The 23,770-nt window shown below is 35.6% G+C and overlaps 2 protein-coding genes across 2 annotated transcripts; one reads left to right on the top strand and one right to left on the bottom strand.

Moving 5' to 3' along the window:
• The first annotated feature begins 15,924 nt into the window (after window positions 1-15,924).
• LOC137813507 (protein MAIN-LIKE 1-like) lies at window positions 15,925-17,147 on the top strand. Its single transcript, XM_068615810.1, has 4 exons — window positions 15,925-16,230; window positions 16,324-16,679; window positions 16,770-16,899; window positions 16,974-17,147. The coding sequence occupies exons 1-4, from the start codon at window positions 15,925-15,927 to the stop codon at window positions 17,145-17,147; spliced, it is 966 nt and encodes a 321-aa protein (XP_068471911.1).
• Window positions 17,148-17,355: 208 nt separating this feature from the next.
• LOC137813502 (uncharacterized) lies at window positions 17,356-20,281 on the bottom strand. Its single transcript, XM_068615795.1, has 8 exons — window positions 20,204-20,281; window positions 20,021-20,117; window positions 19,105-19,800; window positions 18,550-18,646; window positions 17,894-18,206; window positions 17,783-17,813; window positions 17,617-17,621; window positions 17,356-17,520 (listed from the first exon to the last, which is right to left on the bottom strand). Exons 1-8 carry the CDS (start codon window positions 20,279-20,281, stop codon window positions 17,356-17,358), a joined length of 1,482 nt encoding a protein of 493 aa, XP_068471896.1.
• Window positions 20,282-23,770: the final 3,489 nt, after the last annotated feature.

Raw genomic sequence — 23,770 nt, 5'->3', positions numbered from 1 at the left:
CAACAAAAATGGCTACATAGAGCAAACTACGGTTGCTTCATTTACCTAGCAGACACATTCCCTTCCTAGCTATAACTGGAACTACAATAATTTAAGACACATCCCAAACAAAGTAGAAAAATTTGGTTTTGGGATGTTTATTAATTATCCAGTCCCAACACCTACTTGTGCAAAGCACTTTATATAGTGTATCAATCTATCTTTGAAAATAATACTAACTCCTTTGTAAAAAAAGGTGTGTGTTTTACATAATGGTCTTAAGTATTGTTTGGAGGTTTTGTCTTGATTCTTGGATTAAGTGACTTTTAGGAGGAGTTTTTGTGAAGTGAAAATGATTATCTTTGGTTTTTTTGTTGAGGTATAGTGGGTTACATGGTTGTTGTGTTAGTTGTAAAGAAGGGTCTTTTAAGTTCTTCTATTTGTTGGAGATTTGTGCTTGTTGGTTTGTTCATGTTTTATGTTCTTTTAGATTTTGATGTGTTGATATACTCTGGTTGATCTTTGGTAGGTAACGAGAACCCTCCACAAACAAAATTTTGTTGATGGAGAGATTTTCTTTTCCAAAAACTATTGAAGAAAACAAACTTCCTCTCCTAGGTAAGTGTTATGCATTAATTTATAGGCAAAGCTTACATAATAAGAGTTGATTTACCATTCCTCCATTTTGACTAGTCTTCAATATCTTTGATTAGTTGTATTTCTGATAGAACATGCATCATAATGTTTAGCTGGTTAAGTTTCCAATCATATCAGTTCCTCCTCCAAACCAATTTCTAAGTCCATACACCATTAGTTCACTTTCCAAGCTCATCGACCTTAGCCTTAAAGTTTGTGTGATTATTGTACACTATCTCGGATATGTAAATCAAAACTTCACTATTTAAAGAAATTTCATTTCACAAATAATCATATATTACACACAAATGTATTTTTTTTGTAAGAGACTTGAGATAATTCAAATACTCCCATATTTATACGTTTTTTTATATAAAAAAACACACAAATGTGTGAACAGTGGTGCATAAAGGCTTAAAAACGACGACTATTTTTATTATAAAACAACGACTTTCTAGTCACCTTTGATGTACATGTAGTCTTATGTCCAACAGAGAAGAAGGCGACTACTTAGCCGCCTTCTTAGATTCAGACAAAGAGAGCGGCCATGGTAAAAGCCGCCCTTATAAGTTGTACGCATTCAAACAAATAGGGCAGTTTTTACCATAACCATCCTTATAAACCATTCTGAAGCATATAAGAAGGCAACTATTTACCATAGTCGCCCTTATAAATCTTTGCGCTGCATCTAAGAAGGCAGGTATGGTAAATAGTCGCCCTTGTAGATGGTTATTTTTTTTAGTACATTCTGTTTAATGTTGATTCCCATCTAAATTGACATATGCAATTATAACTCAGCCAGACAAATACATAAATTCTACCAGTAGCTCACATTGGCTCGGTTGGCCAATGATATCCTCCTCTGATGTTGTAGGATCCACACAACTCCCCTTTGTGCTCTTGGGAGCGGGACTAACAAGTGCCTTAGCCGGGTCAGCACAAATTTGTTACGATAGAAACTCCTGTCGCAACTCTAGCTACATCGGTTCGGCCTCCTTTCTCATCTCCTCCATTAATTATGGACGTATCTTATTCGTCATTTCTGCTTTGGTCTGTGTGGCGGGGGAAGAGGATGAGTGTCGTGGTGCAGCTCCGAAATATAGTTTAATTCCAACCCTTTTTTCCAGCTGCACGACCACAGTGCTCAAGTCGTCCAATTGCTTTAGGTACAAAAATACCTTGGGAGCTTTGCTCAACCAAGGAATCCTGCAAGAGACCAAAATCATATAAGTTTTTAATATAATTAATGCTTTAAAATAAATGCAAAAGAGGATAAAAATAACTTACAATTTTTTCTGAAACTATCCGTGATTGCTCAAAACTAAATGCACCCGACTTTTTAATTTGGGTCATCTTTCATTTTCCGTGGCGGCAAGGTGGTGATAGAGGTGAAGTGACCCCTGTATCAATCTCAGACTCAATCCCCTATCTGGATTGCTCCTTTTCCACCATCAGTGATTGCTCAAACTTTCGATACCCCAAATGAAACAGTACGTGCTGGGTAACATTCTTTAATGCTATGTCTTGAGCTTTCTTCTGACAATCCTATCATAAATGAATTAAACAAAGTTAATTAAATAATATTACGTTATTAATGTTATATAAATAAAAATAGTTAAGTAACTTCGCTTACCTTCCACGCTTCGCATTCACGACTTTGAACAAAAAGATGTCATGTCTCTTCATCAGTATGTTTGTACTTTAAACAAGGATTTTCGCCATTATACTTCAAAAATATATTTCTTCGTCAATGTTGACTAAAACTGACGGAATTTAATTCTGATATTGGATATGATTTTTGATCGAAGCGGTTCCACATTAGGGATTTCAAAATTTGACTGCAAAATAATATCATCAAACTAAATTTGATCAATGAATATTAAAAAGCATTATATGATAACAAAAATCATGCAAGCTTACCCGAACATCCTCCCAGAGCATCATCTGATCGACCTCTAACACTTCATCCCATTAATTAATCAAAATGGAGAGTCTCTCACGAGAAACAACTCCAAGATAGCTATTAAATGTCTCAGCATTAGGACCAAAAGCCACTCCAGTGTTGACATCAATGTCAATAGGTGTCTTCTCACCAGCAGCACGTCTCAATGAGAGACACTTGAATCTAGTAGGTCCTCTACTGGCTCGTCCGGATCGAGGTCTGATTGAAGTTTAATCGCCAGCCATATTTGTGTTAAAAAATTAGGTAACAAACATTAGTTAATCTGCATCGAAAGAAAATCATAAAAAACAAATACATAAAATTCTAAATTCATATTATGAAAAATGTTTCTAAATTTATTACCATAGTGGGTTGAATGTTCATATGTAAATTCCTTCCCTGTGGTCTTTACAAGTTGTATGTACATCATCAACTACATCATCGTCTTTAGTAGAAGAAATTCTACAGTCCATTCAAGAACGTCTGCAATGTATTCAGGTCCAAATGGAGGACAATCACACCTGCCTAGCAGCCATGGAGGCACATAATGATTTTATTCAATCCACCCTCACTTTTCTCATGAATCAAATCCCCTCCACAAACCACAATGGAAACACGGGTCACCCCCCTAGCGACACCCATTACAATGGTAACCAACAAGCTATCACTAATAACCCCCTCCCAGTATCCGGCCACCCAAGTTGCAGCCAGCCTTCTTTGAAAGCCCTGAACCTCTAGATTGGATCTTCCAAGCAGACCAATATTTTGCTTTTTATCAAATTCCACCTTAACAAAGGGTTTCTATGGTAGCTTTCCACATGAAGGGAGAGGCTCTCAGCTGGTTTAAATGCTTGCATCAAAACAACCTTATCACAGACTGGACGTCTTTGTCGAGCCTTGGAACTACGTTTTGGACCGTCCACCTACACTAACCACCAAGCAAAATTATTCAAACTCCAGCAAATCACCACGGTAACAAATTATCAATCCCGGTTTGAGAAATTATGTAATTGCATAGTTGGACTCTGCCCTAATATTATACTTAATTGCTTTATTTTGGGGCTCCAACCTAAAATTTGCAGAGAACTCTCTATCCTCTACCCATATTCAGACTCTCAAGCCATTGGTCTAGCCAAACTCATTTAGGACAAACATCACGACTCCAAACCTAGACCCCAACGTTTTTTTACCCCCCAAACAACCCATCCTACCACCAACTTCCCCATATTGGCTAGCAACAAATCCACTATTAACCCTCACATAAATCATCCCTTTCCCAATAAACGCCTCACACCAAACCAATTGCAAGAATGTCGTGCCCTAGGTTTATGTTACAACTGTGATGAGAAATTTACCCCGGGGCATAGATGCACCACTTCTCGTTTTCTACATCTTTTAGATGCCTCTGACCCAGCCTTAGAAACCATAGACAATGCACCTGCAAACACCAAATGCCCAAACACCATCCATTTTCATTTATCACCCCAAGCCCTCACGGGCAACATATCTCCCAAAACTCTAAAATTCATTGACCTAATCCACAACCTTCCTGCCATTGTTCTCATAGATTCAGGTAGCTCCCACAACATTCTCCAGCCTCGCATTGCTCACCACCTCCACCTACCCATTACACCAAGCCTCTCTTATCAGTGATGGTAGGCAATGGTGCCTTCATACAATGTCAAGGTATATGTCCCTTGGTGGATATCTCTCTTCAAACTTCTACATTCACCGTTCCTTTCTACTTATTACTTATTCAAGGAGCATATGTAGTTTTGGGTATTGAATGGTTGCACACTCTCGGACCTATTGAATGGTTTCACCCACCAAAACCAACAAATCACCCTACAAGTTGCCACTCTATCTACCGCAACTTCAACCACCTACCACCAATTTTGTCAATACCTATCCACCAACTCCATTGCATCCTTTCACCTGCTTTCAATTAACAACAACCCAATTCCACCAATGTCCTTGGACTCTAACCTACAAAACCTTTCATCTCCATTATATTCCCTTCCTTTTCCCATTCAGCCCATTCTCCTACAAAACAAAATAATCTTTCAAAAACCTTGAGGTCTACCACCACCTAGACCACATGACCACCACATACCCCTTCTCCCTCATACCCCACCCATTAATGTTAAACCCTATCGCTATCCCTACTCCCACAAGGAAGTTATAACTCAAATCATCTCTGAAATGCTTCAAGAGGGTATCATCAAACCCAACACAAGCTCTTTCTCTTCCCCAGTGCTCCTCACAAAAAACAAGATGGTACTTGGCACTTTTGTGTTGATTACAGAGCCTTAAATGCAACCATCATCCATGACCGCTTCCCCATTCCTACCTTCGATGAATTGCTCGATGAACTAGGCTCAACTACAGTTTTCACTAAGATAGATTTATACTCAGGGTATCATCAAATTTTACTCATCCCTCAGGATACTCACAAATCAACTTTTAAAACCACTGATGGACATTATGAATATTTAGTCATGCCTTTTGGCTTGACTAATGCATCCTCCACTTTTCAGGCAGCCATGAATGGCCTTCTCAGACCTTATTTACGACGGTTTGTCATAGGTTTTTTTTATGGTATTTTGATTTATAGTCCCAATTTGAAGGAACATATTGTGCACTTACAAATTATCTTAGAAGTTTTACACACTAAGAAATTTTTTGCTAAGTTAACTAAGTGCAGTTTTGCCACTTCTCAAGTCATTTATTTGGGTCATATCATTTCGGCTAAAGGAGTAGCATCTTATCTAAAAAAAAAATTATTTCCATACACAATTGGCCTCGACCACGTTCACTCACGGAATTGCGGGGTTTCCTCGATCTCACAGGATTTTATAGAAAGTTTGTTTATCACTATGCCACTCACGCCGCTCCTCTCACTGATTTGTTGCATAACCAAAAAATTACATGGAGTGTCTCGGCTCAGGAGGCCTTTGCAGAATTAAAATTATAAATATCTCAAGTTCCTACATTACACCTATTGAATTTCTCCCTGCCATTTGTTGTGGAGACAAACGTGTCTGTAGTAGCCGTGCGGGTCGTGCTCAGCCATAAAGGGCACCCGCTATCCTTCTTCATCAAGAAGATGTGTCCAAGGCTCAAAGCATCATTAGTGTATGTCTGAGAGATGTATGCAATCACAGAAGCAGTTAAGAAATGGTGTTAGTACTTGTTAGGCCAACACTTCAAAATAATCACAGACCAAAAAAAGTTTAAATACACTTCAGTCCCAAACAATCCAAACACCAGAACAACAAAAATGGACATCAAAGTTACAGGGATATAACTTCCAAATACTATATCGACCTGGTAAACAAAATGTCGTTGCGGATGCTCTCTCACGCCAAGACACAGGTACACCTTCAATGTTGCTCGCATTATCATCACCAATACCATTGTTGTTTGAAGAGTTACAAAAATTTTACTCCACCATAGAAAGCACAAAATTAGTTGACACTTGCACTAAAGATACACAAAACCTCAGTCTCTTCTCGGTCCATCAGGGTCTACTTTTCTTTGGCCAACAAGTTTTTCTTCCTACTACCAACAATTTCAGAAATTGCATCCTCCAAGAATTGCATGAAACGGCCGCAGCTGGTAATTCCAACATTAAACCCACTCTTGCTCGCAGTGCTGATAAATGCCTAATTTCTGTAATATTTCATATTAAAATATAGGCACTTATGAGTATTAATTGCTAATTTCCATATAAAATAATCCCTAATTTATGAATTTAGACCTTTTTTACATTTTTTATGATCTTTAATTGAATAAGAGCATTTTATTCCCAAATTTGGTGTTAATTGCAGGTTTCTCGAGAAGAATGGAGATTTGGACTAAAGAAGAATGATATATGCTAAAAGGAGAAAGATGGAAGGCCCAAAATGCACAAAAGAGAGAAAAAAAAGTCCAACTCAACGGCGAGAATGCGTCAGATTAATTGGGCTATTTTTATGTTTTTATCATTAAACCCATGAGTGCAACACAAGAAATCACCTAACCCTAGCAAATTAGGTTAAATAGGGACCTATAGGCATAACCCTAGTGTGCCAGATTGATAGGAAAACACCATTGAGTGATTTGTAACCAGTTGGGAGAATGGAAGGTGTTAGAAGTATGCGTGGCTAATTCTACCATTTGGGATTGGGAGTAATTTGTTCGAACTCTTATGTATTGAGGTGATATCTAAATATGATATAATATTTTGTTCTTGATTGATTATTGGTATTGTTGTTTTGCTTCTAAATAGTTGTGATAGTTTGAGAATTTTAAATCTGACTAAAAGGTATTTTTAGGGTTTTGACCTAAACAACAATACTTAACATATTTGAGTGCTAGAAATAGACTTGAAATGTCAATTTCCATTAACGTCTGAGTGTGATTCTAAGTTTTTTTTATAAATATGCGAAAAATTGATATTTAGGAAACATTCTTAAGAATTTTATATGCGAGAAATCGATATAAATGAATTTTCTACAGACATCAATTTCAATCAAAGAACTTAATATTAATATGCTAATCAAAATACATGAGAGTGAGAAAGATGAAACCTAATCCCTATTTTTCCAATTTGAAACAACTAATTCTTTGTCTGTTTTCTTATTGATCATTGCCAACACACTTTTTATTGTTCTGTTTTATATTTAGTGATTTTTGTACTTGATAATTCAACTGTTCCTTGTGGAATCGATATCCGTCCTTAAGCACAAATTATTACTTTTGACAAGGCGGTGCACTTGTCATAGAAATTCATCAACTGTTGTTGCATTCTACAGGTTGGGGTGGACTAGAGATGTCAAGAACTACGTTCAACAATGTCCCACGTGTCAACGCAACAAGTATCTGCCAACAAATCCCCCAAGGGTTACTCCAACCACTCCCATTACCAGATCAAGTGTGGGAAGATTTATTAATGGATTTTATAACACACTTACTAGCCTTAGTAAGTCACTCTGTGATATGGGTCCTTCGTGACCGCCTCACGAAGTATGCTCACTTTGTGGCACTACCCACACAATTCAATGCCCAGCAACTCGCCAAGTGATTCTCAGTAGAGATTTTTCGTCTTCATGGACTGCCAAAAACCATTATCTCAAATCCAGATCCCTTATTTGTCAGTACATTTTGGAAACACCTATGCAAGGCACAAGGCACAACATTAAAATTTAGTTCCGTTTACCATCCGCAAACAGACGAACAAACAGAAGTCCTTAATCGAAGTTTGGAAGCCTACCTACAATGCTTTGTTGGTGATCACCCTCACAGTTGGTTCCAATATCTCCATCTGGTGGAACTTTTGCACAATACGACATATCATTCCACCATTGGCACCTCTTCGTTCCATTCTTTGTATGGAAGACAACCTCCCACCACCTTAGATCTGTTACACAGTCCACACTCAGGCACCACCATTGCAGATTTGTTGCACCAATGCACGCTGGTTCTCCATGCCCTCAAACAAACCCTTCGCCGAACACGTCAATGAATGTGCAACAAGGCCAACCGTCACCGATCCGAACGCTCTTTTAACCTAGATGATTGGGTATGGATATGTCTTCAACCTTACCGCTAACAGTCGGTGGAACTTCGTCCATGTTCGAAGCTCGGCTTTCGTTACTCGGGTACTTACCAAGTGCTTCGCCGCATGTTGTGGCCTACGAACTCCGTTTACTAGCCACCTCACGAGTACACCCAGTACTCCATGTATCCCTCCTCCGTGTTTTCAAAGGAACCCATGTAGCCACTGAACTTAACCCACCCTCTCACGTGGATACTAACTTTCAAAATCCTTTGAATCCGCAATTAAGTCACTCACATAACCCTCAAAGACTTTCAAATGACCAACCACTTCACTCACCTAACTCTAAAGCCCTTTCAAATGAGAAATTAATGCCCCCACCTAACTCTGCACCACTTCACTCACCTAAAGCACTTTCAAACCCGTAGTTAATGCGCCCACCTAACTCTGTAAAATTTTCAAACCCACCATTAATTCACTCACCTAAAGATTCCCAACCCCAACACCTCACACCTAACAATTCTCCAACCTTCCAAAATAGTGCACAAACAAGCCAACCCAATGTTCACCCATACATCCTCATTCCTAGCCCAATAACTGCCCTTCGACCCAAAGCAATCCAACCACTCACTTTGAGGACAAAGTGCTTGAACCGGTGAATGTGTTACAACTTGGCCCAACAACAATAGGCCTAAATGTCATATTACTAAAACCAAATGGATGGAAGATTACATTATGTAATAAACCAGGTGTTATTAGAAATATTATGAAATAATGTAAGGCCCATTTGGCCCATAGAACTCCTATTTAGGACTGAATTCAACTGTAATGAAGAGCATAGAATTTTGATGTTACCTTAGTGTTCATTAATTTTATATAGCTGTAGAAAGAGTTTATTAGTAACCATTCAATAAAAAATAATTTCACTAAGATTAATCCAACATTAATATGGAAATTTCCTAAAGAAACCTTTTTAACTTCTAAAAAATGAGTTTTTATCAATTATTTTTTCATTGATTATTAATGGAACCACCTCATAATATGTAGTTTTAAGTATAATAAAACTAAAATAAAAAATGTATTTAAAAATCAAATTATTATTCTCTAAAATACTAAAATTACTTACAAATTCTATATGTTAGAAAGGTTAGGTTTATGTGGCAAATGGATTCATTGGATAAAGTGTTGCTTAGAATATGTTTTTGTGTTGGTGTTAGTGAATGGTAGCCCAACTAAGGAGTTTTTCCCAAAGAAGGAGCTTCGTCAAGGTGATTTGTTAGCTCCATTTTTGTTTCTTATTGCGGCATAAGGTTTGGCAAGTGTGTCAAGGATGGCAGTAGAGAAAAATTTGTTAGATAGCTTGGAAATTGGAAGGGCGAAAATGAAGGTAAACATGTTATAGTACGCTAACAATACTTTATTTATTTGTGAAGCCAACACTAAAAGTGTCTTCTGTATCAAGGCGATTTTGCATTGTTTTGAACTTTCTTCTGAGCTTAAAGTGAATTTTTTTTGAAGAGCAGAATAGGTGGGCTGGGGATTGATCAGTTACTGCTCCAGCGTTTTGCGGTGATTCTTAATTGTGATGTGATGGTAACTCCTTTCGTCTACTTGGGTATACCGGTTGGGGGGTGCCGCAAGAGATGAGCGTTTTGGGGTGGGATGGTAGCGAGACTTAAGACTAGGTTGTGTAGGTGGAAAGGCAAGTTTTTGTCGTTGGCTGGGAGGATTTGTCTAATTAAGTCAATACTTTCTTTTATCCCGCTATTTTATATGTCTTTATTCAAAATGCCCTTAGTGGTGGCAAACGAGTTAGTAAGGATTCAAAGGAATGTGCTTTGGGGGTGGGGTTTTGACGGAAGAAAGATTGCTTGGGCTTCTTGCAAAAAGGTTTGTGAGCCCCGCAAGGCTGGGGGTCTTGGAATCATTGATTTGAAGGTTTTTAACACAGCTTTGCTAGGGAAGTGGATTTGGGGGATGGGATTGGTTAAGGGTGGTCTATGGAAGGAGATTCTTGAAGATAAATATGGAGGTTGGAGAAGTTTGAGAGAGGGAGGGAAAAATTGTAGGGGATCTCTTTGGTGGAAATATTTGAAGGAGGTGTGGTCTTCGGAAGGTTGGGGAAGGAATTTTGAAGATGCTTTCAAGTGGAAGATTGGTGATGGAAGGGAAGTTTCCTTCTAGGAGGACAATTGGTTGAGTTGTGGTGCTTTGAAGAGAGTCTTCTCGAGGTTGTTCTCACTGAGCTCATCCAAAACTACTAAGGTGGTTGAGCTTGGAGTCTGGACTAATGGTGTTTGGGTTTGGCATTTAGCATGGCGAAGGAGTTTCTTCGAATGGGAGAAGCCTATGGTGAGTCATTTTTTCCAAGTTATGCAAGGGTTGGGGTTGGATTTGGAAGAGGAGGATAGTTGGGTTTGGAAGGTTGGGAAGTTTCAAACATATACGGTTAACTCTTCCTATGTTTCTTTAAGGAGGGATCAAGAAGGGGAGAAGTCTTATGCATACAATAAGTTTTGGAGGTGTAAAGCTTTGTCTTCTGCATTGATCACTGCTTGGAGGGTTTGGAGAATAAGATTGCTACTGGGGTCAATTTGGAAAGACGTGGGATTACAATCGAAAGTCCTTTGTGTAGTTTGTGCGAGTTAGAGGAGAAGTCTTGCCATCACTTATTTTTCGAATGCAGATTAGCTTGGCTTGTGTGGAGTCAATGCTTTGCTTGGCTTGGAGCGACGACCGTGTTTCATAATGATCCTTTGTTAATTTTTTTATAGTTTAGGATGTGCAATATTTCTGATTCAATTCATGAAGTCTGGGGAGCAATTTGGGATGGAGTAGTAAGTGAAATTTGAAAACACAAGAACAATGTCATATTTAATAGGGGTGTGGTTGATGAGTTTGAATTGTTTGCGTTAATTCAAGTAAAGGTTTGGTCTTGGATTACTTCCAAGTCATGTTTTGTTTCGTCCTCTTACTCTGACTGGTGTATGGACCATTTGGTGTGTACGAGGTTGGTTTCTTGATATTGTACCTTGCGGGTTTCTATTTTTGTTGGTTTTTGAGGTTTTTGACAGGAGAGTTGGTCTGTTGGCCGCTGGAAGTGTTTCTGGCTGTTAGGGAAGATTAATACAAACTTTTTGTATAAGGACTGGACTAGCCCTAAAGTAGTTCATATTTATTGATTCTTTATTGTTGATAAAAAAAAACTTACTAATTCAATTAAAATCTAATTTAAAATCTAATCTTAGTTAGTAGCTATAAAATCTTGTAATTAATGTTAAAAATAAATTTAGATTATGAAAACAAATTTTCCATCAATTATATAGAACTTAAATTAGTTAACCTGTTATATAGAAATCAGTTCATTGACTATTTTTATGAGACCATTTATAAAGACCAATTTAGTGACTATATAAAAATTAATTTAGTGATCATATATGAAAATCAATTCAATGATCATATTATATAGAAAATAATTTAATATCATATCTTATAAAAAATCAATTTAATGATTAAATATATAATGAACTAATGCTTGTCACTATGTTGGTATATAATCAATATTTATTATTAAAATATTATTTACTTCTTTATTTACCCACCTAATCTTTCATATTTTTATCTTTATATCTAAATTTAATTTCAATAAGTTTTAAATAAAATATTAATAATTAAAATTGGCTATATAATACAATTTAAATTATTCATTACAAATGTAACATGTAAGAATTCACATATATTTATTCTTATTAATTTTAATCATAATTTTATTTTTATATTTTCTAAAAATTATTAAAAAAATTAATTATATAAAAATTAGCAGTAATCATGTAACAATTAAAATCTGGATAACTAATTAATTATTACTGTCTAAAGTAATTTCTATTATTAATAAATATTTTAAGTAATAAATTTTTTTTTAAATAATATCTAATTTGATTAATATAGTAACTAAATATTTTTTAAAATTTATTTTTATTTAATAATTTTTTTATAATATAAAATATGCATATTAAAATATCAATTTTATCTAATCATAATTTGATGTGAAACATTATACTTATGAAAGCTTGATTTTTTGTAGGTTGATTTTTTCTAAGTTGAAATATTAATTTGATTTTTTTTAATGATTTTTTGTAGGCTGAATTTTTGTAGGTTGAAATATTAATTTTATTTTTTTTAAATGTAAAGGTTGATTTTTTTTAGGAGTTTTAGGATAGCTTTATTATGTTCTAAGCCAAAAGTTCAAAAATTGGTTTTTTATATGGGTTGGATACCCTGAAATATCCTTTAATTCATCTTAATTCTTTGCATATAAAAAAATTATACTTATGAAAGCATGACATGTAGAAGATGTGTAAAGTGAACCCGTTTTTCAATATGGTAGAACTTTATTTGGTGTTGGTCATATCTAAAAGTTGAATGCATCTATTGTTATTAGTAGGGTACGAGGGTAGTTTTAACAAAAATATGTGGATGAATACATGTATGTTTATGATATTGTGCTTATCATAATACTTTTTTAAATAAAATATATCTTAATAAAATATATCTAAAAATATGTAATTTTATTTTCCATTATTACAAAAAATTATAAAATATTTTTATGTATCTTATTATTACTATAAAAAAATTATTAAATAAAAATTAATATTAGAAAAAGAAAATAATTAGTTCTTATATTAATTAAATTATATACTAATTTAAAGACTACACAAATATTGATATATAAAGAAATTTCTATTATTAATAAAATTTATAAACTAATTTTTAAATTGATATATAAATTAGTAATCAAAATTTTAGTTACCAACTAATTAAATTTTAAGGTGATAGTTAAAATTTTGGTAACTAACTAAATATAATTTAAAAATTATTTATTAATAATAAAAATTATTTTAAATGTTAATATTTTTTAATTTCTAAAATAATATCTAAAATAGTTAATATAATGACTAATTATTTTGTATTTTTAAAATAAATTTCTATGAAGTGATTTTATTGTAAAAAAAATTGCAATCAATGAATGGATGTAATTTATCATATTCGACGTCGAAGAATCATATTAAGCATTTTCCACTAGAGATACATTGGAATTTCCCACTAAACCCATCATAAGCCTATTGGAATTTCTCCATCAATGTTCTTCTCCCATAAATCACTTTTAAAATTATATTTATGTTATTTTATTAATCAATTAGCATTAATTTATAAATTTATTATCCACTTTCACATTTTTCACTTAATTTTTTATTTTTACATTCATCACATAAGTTTTTTACATATTTTATTTTATTGTAATATTAAAACGATGTTATTTAATATATATATATATATATATATGTATATATATAATATGACGTTTTTTTATAGAAACGTAATCATTTTATTACATATTTACAAAATCAATAAATTAAGTGTAATTTTTATAAAAAAAATACTATAGTAAAATATCAGAAAAAAAATGGAGTCATAAAATTCGTAAAATGTTAATATTTGTGAGCTAATATATATATATACATATATATATATATGTATATATATGTATATATGTATATATATATATATATATGTATATATATATATATATCGGTTTTTATCATTTTTTGTAGTAAAATAATAGACTAGGTAGCTTAATTTATTAATAAGATTATTCATTTAAAATTATGTATACACCTAAATATATTATTATAAATTATTTAGGAGTTCTATTAATTACTAAACTTGTAAGGAACTAGTTTTTTTTATATATAAAAGTTTTCATGTTATGTATCACTATGTAACTTGACATCTCAGTTAGACTAATACCTCAACTAACAACAATCATCTGTCATCACATGAAAAAAATATTATTAAAAAAGAAAAAAAATACAAAAAACAATATGGAGGGACTAGACCAAAATCCATATGTTAACAAAAACGATACATAAGTAGACTATACCTATTCATAAAGAATTCTAAGAACATACTAGATGGAAACCTATTATATAAATGAAATGATTTTCTATGAATAAATCCTAAATTAGCGAACTTATCAACACACACATACCCTTCACAGAAAATATGAGTAACCCTAAACCTGATTTTCCCACAGTAATTAAGACAAGTTGATATAACAGTAAAAGGGTTATACTGTGATTAACTAATTCTAAGCCTAAGGAGTACTACTACTAAAACTAGGGTTTACTAAATTTTTTCTCCTCTTTTTATTTCCAGAATATCTCACTTATATATGTGAGATTTAATCCTAACATTACTTACCCTAGAAAACACTTTGTCCTCAAAGTGGAGTCTTAAGTGCAATTCGGTCGTTGGTGCTTCTTGGGCTTGGGTTGGACCGTTTGAGCATTTGTTTAGTTGTGGGGTAGAGGGTTTTAGGACAGCTTCTTCCTGCACCTCCATGACTTCTTCTCCCACCCCCATACTAAAAGTACATTTACTAATATACCCTTCAGTAAAAATATTAAAAAATTAAAATAATAGGTTAATATACTTTTAACCTTTAACCTACCTAATCTTCACTTTCACTTTCGTGCCTTTTCTTTCTATTCCTTCCAGCGGCGCCGCTCCACACCCCCATTCGAAGGTTTTTTTCTCTTGATCTCTCAGATCTCTCTAAACCCCACATTCTCTATCACTCACACATCCAAAGTGCCCTCTTCACAGGTTAGTAAGTTGAATTTTCCAGATTTTGCATTGCTTTTGAAACTTGCTGTTGTGTAATCTGGTATTGTAATTCGTTTGTTGTGTAATCCAGTACTCTGCATTTTTTCATAATATGCACCAGATTATGTAATCCGGTATAGTTGAGAATGTAAAGTAATACCGGATTACTTAATCCGGTTTAGGTTATTTAAGTAATTCCGAATTAGGTAATCCGGTTTAGGTATTTTAGTAATTTTGGATTACGTAATCCGGTTTAGGTTTACATTGTGTGTGTTTCGGATTATGTAATTCGGTAGTGTTCTTACAAAGTTTGCATTTTGGTGATTTTGCGTTTTTGTTATGTATTTAGTTTCCAACCCACTTGTTAAAAACTTTTTTTAAATTTTATATTATGTAAACAAATTCATGATTATATTATTTATTATTTGTAAATAATTGAAATTTAAATTGTGTTGTGGATAGATATGGCTAAAACTAGAGGTGGTGGATCTCAGGATCATGATCGCAGAAGACCGACGACATCCGTCCGTATAAGAGACCGAGGTGGTGTCGAGGAAAGGATTGGTGATGATGTTCATATTGATAATGACAATGAACAAGGATTACAGAATGATGACCAAGTAGACCAGGGAGAAGGGTTTCCTGGAGGACCTTCTGATGTGTCTTTACTGGTAAATTTTGCTGACCATGTTGCTGTTAAGCTTTGGGAGGGTGAGGTAAGAACGAAAAAACTTTCAATTAAATTATCTTTATTAATTATTGTTTAAATTTATTTAATTATATTTAATATATACAAAATTTATATTAGGATCGGGGAGAACTTAAATTGGTGTCTCACGGTAGGAAATTACGTAAATTTGGGATGCCTCATGCTAATATTGAGCTACTTGTACAAAATTCCGGATTGTTTAGTTTGTGCAATATAAGTTATGAAGTGGGTGACAAGGGATTGATTTCAGCCTTTGTCGAAAGGTGGCATCGGGAGACAAACTCCTTCTACCTTCTCGTAGGTGAGATGACCATCACACTTGATGATGTGTCATCTCTTTTACACCTCCCCATTTTGGGTCAATTCCCAACATATGTGCCCTTAGAGTACAACGGAACTGCAACAATTTTAGCTGAGTTACTAGGGGTGGATGAGACTCGAGGGAAGGCTGCGATGAGGCAGTGTCGATGCGTCCACATACGATTGAGTTGGCTTCGAGATATATATGAGGAATGTTGCGCTCAAGAGGCTTGGGAGTGTGCTGCCAGGGCTTACTTGTTGCATCTGCTTGGATGCACTATTTTTGCAGATAAAAGTGCCACCTATGTATCTATATCGTACTTATTGTTATTCAGCAATCTACATATGTGTCATGGATATGCATGGGGAGCAGCAACACTTACATATCTATATGAGCACTTGGGGGATGCATCTTATTTTAACACGAAGCAGTTGGCCAGTTATGCGACACTGGTTCAGGTATGAAACCATACAAATAATTAGCAATCACATGTTACATTCCATAATGTTTTGTATTAAATATTTTATAATTAATATGATTGAATTACGTAGGCATGGATTTATGAGCACTTCTCGGGCATGGGAAGAAGGGATATTAATCCCTCATATGACGATGTACACCCGCGGGCAGCACGGTATATCGTTGCCCATCAGATTTGCGCAGTTGGTGATGTGCGGGTGCAGTTGGATGGGGTCACACACCATGACATCATCTGGACTCCGTATGAGGACCATAGATTGAGCAGACCATTTGAGACCATTTATTTATTCTTGGGTCACTTGCGATTGGGAAGCTTATCACATAGACATATGCCCGAGCGTGTTTTGCGCCAATTTGGGTACGAGCAGAGCATTCCATCATCACCGATGGCGGCTGAGGCTCCTGGTGCACATGTCATTGATCAAAGGTGGTTGTAGTTTGATCACCACGTGGTGACAGGTTTGAGAGTTGCTTCTAGTCCATCTGCATGTGTTCCTGAGTACATGTCTTGGTTTAGGACGGTATCACACCCATACATTCGCAGAGGTGAACTTGGAGATCGACCTAGTGTTGTACCACGTCGTCGCCTTCGTAGTCCAAATGCTGAGCAGGCAGGTCATTCGTCTCAATATGAGCGTGCACATGCGGTAAGTTTTATTTTTATTTTTATGTGATTAAACAATATATTTAACAAGTTTAATTTATTTTGAAATTGGTGCAGTGTATATTTAGGCACATTGTCGGTATCCTCCAGCGCATGATAGATTGTCGTCAGGTCACTGAAGGCACTGACGCATATGAGAGTACGGAGGCAGTGCTGCAGTTGGCCCGGAGTGTGACAGATGACGGGGCAGTCTACACGAGACGATCACGTAATGTTCGTGGACGTCGTTGATATTATTTTTATTACATGATTGTAATGATAGTAACTTTGTATGTGTACAATATGATTTAATTAATTTATGTTATAGTGTTTGTTATTTTATTTTTTATCTGACATAAATGCGAATAAATTATGAATCGAAATTGAAGTAATAAATTATGAATCAGAACTTAAGTAATAAATTATGCATCAGAAACCGACATAATAAATTATGTTTACATCAATCGTCTCCAAGGTTCACATATGTCGGGCTAATACTGATTAATTGGGTAAAAGATTGCATCCGAGCAATGTAATATGATGACCATAACCTTGCCTCTGGGTAACAATGTGTACACCATAAAATGTCAGCGGTAGGTATGGGACAATCATCAAGCAATTTTACCTGCACCACAAATGGAAATTAGCAACAAAGGAATATATATATATATATATATATATATATATATATATATATATATATAATGTGTTGAGTAATAACCTTACCTGCACAAAGTGTGAATCATACACATGACCAATACATAGTAATCAGTGTAGACTAGCATCGGTAGGGGGTGCAGTATGCAATGAAAAAATAGTAATATTTTGTTTCAATGACAAACAAATTAAGATAATATTGTATCTGCTTGCTATTAAGTACCCCATACCTGGAATTGTCATCCATTTTTCAACACTAGCCTGCAAAATGCAATAATGAAATTAGATTGCATACAAGTTCTATTAATCAATGCACATGAGTCTTATGAATATGCACTTACCACTGACAACTCATCCACTAGTAAGGACCTCTTGATATCTTCTACTCGTTGATGACCACCTAACAATGTTGCGTATTCTTCACGCCACTGAGATATTTCTTTGAATAAATCCATTCTGATGAGTGGCCATGACTCTTCACCCATCCCCAACAATGAGGCAATAGCACGAAACCCACAATGTCCATAAGCTTTAACATCCATTACATCCAAAATATAAGGGTGACATTTCGGATGAAATTGATCAAGCATGGGAATTGCATTGGTGTTGGTCATCACCTTAACCTTTCCCTTACAAGTCTTCAAAGATGATGAACTATCATTTACAAAATGGATGCGATCTACATGCTCAAAATATGAAGGAGTGCGTTTTTTGTAGACCTCTGAAATTTATTTCCTTGACTCTTTTGAGATCCTTTTGTCTTAACTACATTAAATGGTGCACATAATGTTGTAATGTCCGGATAGGCAATTTCACGAAACTTGTTTTTAATTGTCACTTTGCCACAAATATCAATTTCGTCGAACTGGGACAGAATCACATCCCATTCTTGATGAATGACAATTGAGATGATGAATCACATTCAGATAAACCTGAAAAACTCAGTCTCGTCCACATAACATGAACTTCATTAAGAGGAATGACACCCATAGCATACCTGGCTAACTGACAAGCACATGGTAATCCGTGAGTCTGTCTGAGTACACATCCACATCGTTCACTATCAAACCCCACATCATTGACCCGATCAAACTCTTCAGTAATGAGAATTAAAGCATGTTTAGATATAGAGCCAACCAACATTTTATACAATTGCACATTGAATGTGTGTCCTATCACATGTAGACTCATTTGAAATGATGCCTTAATCTCGTTATGTTGAAGTATAATAACATGCTTGATAGCATCCCAACACGAGCACAGGTCTCTCATGCTATTTTGTAATATTCGTTTCAAAGACCAATGAGCTTATTCAACCCTGTATAAGTATAAAACATAATAAAACAATTACACGTTATGCACGTTCTAAACAAAGTAAAGACATTCATATACCTGTTTGATGTTGTATTTCCCAAATGCATTAACAAATTTGTCCAACACTAGACAAACTTTTCTTTGTGCGGAATAATCCAAGTGTTCTTCACATATTCAAAAAGTAATGGCCACAGTGAACAAATAGTTTCAAAATTTTTAACAAACTCATCAAATTTACCAATCTCTGTACAGTCAATGATAGTCTTCCATGAATCCATCACAACTTCCCAAGCCTCGACAGAATCTACCAACATTTTACACTTTGCTTTAACATTCTTATTGATGTGAAACCGACAAAGAAGATTTCTTGTTTTAGGAAACACAATATTGATGGCATTCATCAAAGCAAGATCTCTATCACAAACAATGACTTCAGGCCCCACATGCGATGTCAAAAGTGACCCTCTAAATTTTTGTAATGCCCATATGAAGTTCTTTTCTTTATCGCTAGATAAGAATGCAAAACCAGCAAAAAAGGACAAACCTGTACAAGTTACACCAACAATCTCAAGCAAAGGCAATCGATATTTGTTTGTTTTGTAAGTTGTATCCATTAAGAATACAATGTTAAATGCATTCAAGAGTTTCACAGCATCAGGATGAGTCCAAAAAATATCACTAACAATATTTGAAGACTCATGACACGTACTCCAGTGAAGATAGTTGTCACGGTCTAACAACATCATTAACTGTTGTAATTCAGTTCTTGGTCCTCTAACTGATCTCTTGTACGAGTATCTTGCATTGTATATTTGCTTTATTGTTGTCATATTATCCTCATTATTCTCCTTCAAAGTACGTAGAATGTTACCTGACTTAACCATGCTTTTAGTCATATCAACAAGCATTGAATGTTCATTCGTTTTTAATCTGCCTGCATATGGATGACCAACTAAGGTATCATACAAATCATGATTATGAGTACCACATATTACCTTAAGTACCCAACCTTGACCCTTTCCAACCTCGCAATTTAAAGGGACATTCACATTTTCGAGTACCAGTTACACTAACCTCCAAACCATCTTTATACTTTTTGTAACTACCCCCCCTTTCACAGCCTAACAAGACATATGTCTTTCTCCCTTGCTTACCATTTGCTATGTCAGACCTAATAATGACAATAACAAAACCAAGTCCATAACCAACCCTACGGACCCATTCAAGTAAGTCTTCTCGCAAAGGAAACACCTACACAAAGTTATTCTAACAATATTACAAAATCACTTCTTCAAATTATAATGCAATAAACATAAATGAAATGAAATTTTATTCACCTCATCTGTTGTAAAATGGATACCATAGTCCCCTTCAAACAATCCATGTTGATGCACATAATTCATTAATTCTTCCATACTTACAGCTTCATTCATAAAACATAAATTTTCATTTTATTATAATTTCCATAAATTCACATATGCAAAACAAAAATAGCATAAGATTTTGTAATTGACAACATAAACATGACTTCCGGATTGTATAATCCATAAGTCATTTCAGGTGACTTCCTGATTGTGTAATCCATAAGTCAAAATTTTTGCAGCAAAATGACTACCGGATTATGTAATTCGTAAGTCATGTTTGATGTTCCAAATGTCTTCCGAATTGTGTAATGCGTAATTGAAATTCATATAGCAAAATGAGTACCGGACTACGTAATACGTAAGACATATTGAAAGTTCTAAAATCACTTCCGGATTGCGTAATCCATAGTTCATTTGGTACTGGATTATAGAATCCAGAAATATGACTTTGGCAAGTTCCAGATCCGGTATGCACAACAGTTATCTAATCCGAAATGCTTTACTTAAGCACCGGATTATGTTATCCGTGGATCCACCGGATTAACTAATGCGGAAATATTTATTTAAGGCAGAAGAATGAGAATGAGAATGAGAATGTACCTCACCAGCGGTGCCAATGCCAACACCACCTACCACCGCTGCTACCTACCACCATGCACCACCTGAACCACCTTCTCAAGCACCACCTTCAGCACCACCTCCAACACCACTTCAAGGACCACCACCACTCAAGCTCCAGCGATGCACCCCACCACATGAAGTAACTTCCTTTTTCTCACTAGCAGACACAATATTTTTATTTTTATCTTTTTACTGAAGGATAATTTTGGTATTTTTAAACTTTATGGAGGTGCCCGAAGAAATCATGGAGGTGCAGGAAGAAGCTGTCGGGTTTTAGTAAAGATGCAGGGTACATAAATAAATTGCGTCGTTTGGGTGCAACAAAAAAATTGAGTCGCGGGGGTGCAGCAGGAAAATGGGGCACAGGGGCATTTTGGGCTTGCTAGGGTTGGTTTGGGTGCCCCTTGATTTGCGTATTAGGGTTTTGGTGTCCCTTTTGTTGATTAGGGTTTGGAGTGGACAGTGTCGCTTGGGAATTAGGTTTAGCAAGAGAGGGCTTGGGTGGAGATGCTCATTCGTTAATGTTGTTGATGTTGCTTTGCTTTTCTTTACTCTTTTTTTCGGAAGAAACAATCTTTGGTGCTCTAATGGATACGACAGAGGGTGTTGCAGGTGACATTGAGCGGCGCAGCGGCGACTAGGGTGCTGGCGCTATTGCAGCGTACGACCTAGTGTGTGCGGAGGTTGGCGGTACTGGGCAGCGTAGCGGTTGGGGCGCGGGCGCTGTTGTGGTGATCGACCTAGTGTGCGCAGAGGTTGGCGGCACCAGGCGACGCAACGTTTGGGGCGCGGGTGTTGTTGTGACGAGCGACCTAGTGTGCGCGGAGGCTGACATCACTAGGCGGCGTAGCGGTTGGGGCGTAGGCGCTGTTGTGGCGAGCGACCTAGTGTGCGCGGAGGTTGTTGATGGTGGGCGTGGGATTGAGTGGAGTGGGGGTTGTTTTGGTGGTTCAGGGGTGGGAGTTTATTCTTAGAATGATCCAGGAGGGACGTGAAGGTAGAATGAAGGTGATCATTCTTTGCCTCTAGGATAGATTATCTTCTATAGTGGTCCTCTAGCTGGTTTTGGATCCTCGTGAGTTGTGCTTGGATGTTGTTGATGACCTCTTCCAGGTCTTTGGAGGCTGGTGTGGGAGGCATGTAGAACGTGAATGAAAGCACCAATGATAGAACAATAAAAGGATTATGTTGTGATTAAATAATTCAAAGCCTAAGGAGTACTACTACTAAAACTAGGGTTTACTAAATTTCTTCTCCTTTTTTTATTTCCAAAATATCTCACTTATATATGTGAGATTTATGTATCCGGAATGCTAGCACCATTAGATAACCCTGCAATATTTTCTAAAGAAGTAGTAGAACACCATTTATCACTCCAAAAATTAATAAAAGTACATGTACCAACAGTCCAAGAAGTATAATCAAGTATAGTAGAATAAAACTGCTTAATACCATGCCAAATAGATGAGGATCTACAAACGATTCTAAACTCGTATATTGATTTAAGAACCCTGGAGTTTAGGAGAAAAGACCAAGGTCGGTTGCTATAAGCAAAGTTCCAAGCAACTTAAGAAGATATGCATCATTTTCATGATGAAGATTAATAATCTTCAAACATACACTCTCAATAGGAGAACAAATCGTATCCCAATTCATGGTAACTATGCCTTTTTTCAGAATATCACCAGTTCAAATAAATTTTTTTAAGAAGTGAAACAGGTCATTTATACATATTAAATCTATAAGCTAAAAATCCAGTAATCATCGTATTGACCAACTGAATTCGACCCATCATGCTAAGAGATTTACCTTTTCAAGATGCTAACTTCAATTTGACTTTATCAGGCAAAGGTTGAAGAAATCGACACTTTGGAGCACCAACAACAATTATTCCTAAATAATTGAAAGGCAAACAACCATGACTACAAAAAAGAATACGTTGAATTTTGGAGACAAATCTTGCAAAGTTATCCATGGTGAAAAAACTACTCTTAGAATTATTAACATATTGACCAGAAAAATCACCATATGTTTTAAGAAAAATACTCAAATTTCTAAGAGACTTAATATCCCCTACAGAAAACAAATATGTCATCAACATATAAAATATGAGCAAGAGTGAGATAACCTTGCGAACTAGCCATATGCAAAATTTTCTTATCATTCACAAGCTTAGAGATACCTCTACTAAGAACTTCCTCTACAGGACAGAAAAGTAAAGGAGACAAAGGATCACCTTGTCTGACACCTCTACTGCAAGGAAAAAAACCCACCAAACTGTCATTTATTCTAATAGAAAGTATAGTTGAACGGAGAATTGTACTAATCCAACCGACAAACGAGGAGTCAAAACCAAAGCGTGTCAAAACTAATAATAAGAACTTCCAATTTATAGTGTCAAAGGCTTTATGAATATCAACTTTGTAAGTTGCATTACCTCCTCTAACCTTTTTAGAAAGCATGTTAATAGCTTCAGAAGCAATACCAATGCACTCCTGAATTTGTCTACCCAGCACAAACCCATATTGATTAGGAGAAATGATTCTAGCAGCCACAAATGCAAGCCTATCCGCCAGTAACTTGAAAATAATCTTAAATTTGAAATTAGAAACAACAATTGGCCTATAATTTTTAATGGAGTCAACACCCTGAATCTTAGGAATTAGAGATACCACATTACTATTCATTTCAGGAAGAACCCAATTTTGTTTAAAAAACTGTTCAACAACATTGGAAACATGTATCCCAATAATGTCCCAGCAAGAATGATAGAACACACCACTGGAACCATCAGAACCAGGAACACTATTACCATTAAGATTAGAAATAATAGTCTTGATTTCCTTAAAATCAAGACATTTAATCAACATCGTATTCTTCTGAGAGGAAACTATCTCAGAAATATAAAAACCAATAAAA

The sequence above is a fragment of the Phaseolus vulgaris genome, chromosome 10 (assembly GCF_000499845.2).
Source record: "Phaseolus vulgaris cultivar G19833 chromosome 10, P. vulgaris v2.0, whole genome shotgun sequence".
Classification (NCBI taxonomy): Eukaryota; Viridiplantae; Streptophyta; class Magnoliopsida; order Fabales; family Fabaceae; genus Phaseolus; species Phaseolus vulgaris.
Note: the sequence above shows the minus strand (reverse complement) of the source record. Positions and strands in the feature narration are given on the sequence as shown.

Excerpts from the sequence above, each read along its gene's own strand:
- LOC137813507 (XM_068615810.1), top strand. The coding sequence starts at position 15,925 with ATGAGGCAGTGTCGATGCGTCCACATACGATTGAGTTGGCTTCGAGAT. Across the intron at positions 16,680-16,769 it reads GCACATGTCATTGATCAAAG|GACGGTATCACACCCATACA; the intron begins GTGGTTGTAGTT and ends GTCTTGGTTTAG. Across the intron at positions 16,900-16,973 it reads AATATGAGCGTGCACATGCG|TGTATATTTAGGCACATTGT; the intron begins GTAAGTTTTATT and ends AAATTGGTGCAG.
- LOC137813502 (XM_068615795.1), bottom strand. The coding sequence starts at position 20,281 with ATGGAAGAATTAATGAATTATGTGCATCAACATGGATTGTTTGAAGGG. Across the intron at positions 19,801-20,020 it reads TAGGTCTGACATAGCAAATG|GCAGATTAAAAACGAATGAA; the intron begins GTAAGCAAGGGA and ends ATCCATATGCAG. Across the intron at positions 18,647-19,104 it reads CATTGACTGTACAGAGATTG|AGTTTGATCGGGTCAATGAT; the intron begins GTAAATTTGATG and ends TCATTACTGAAG.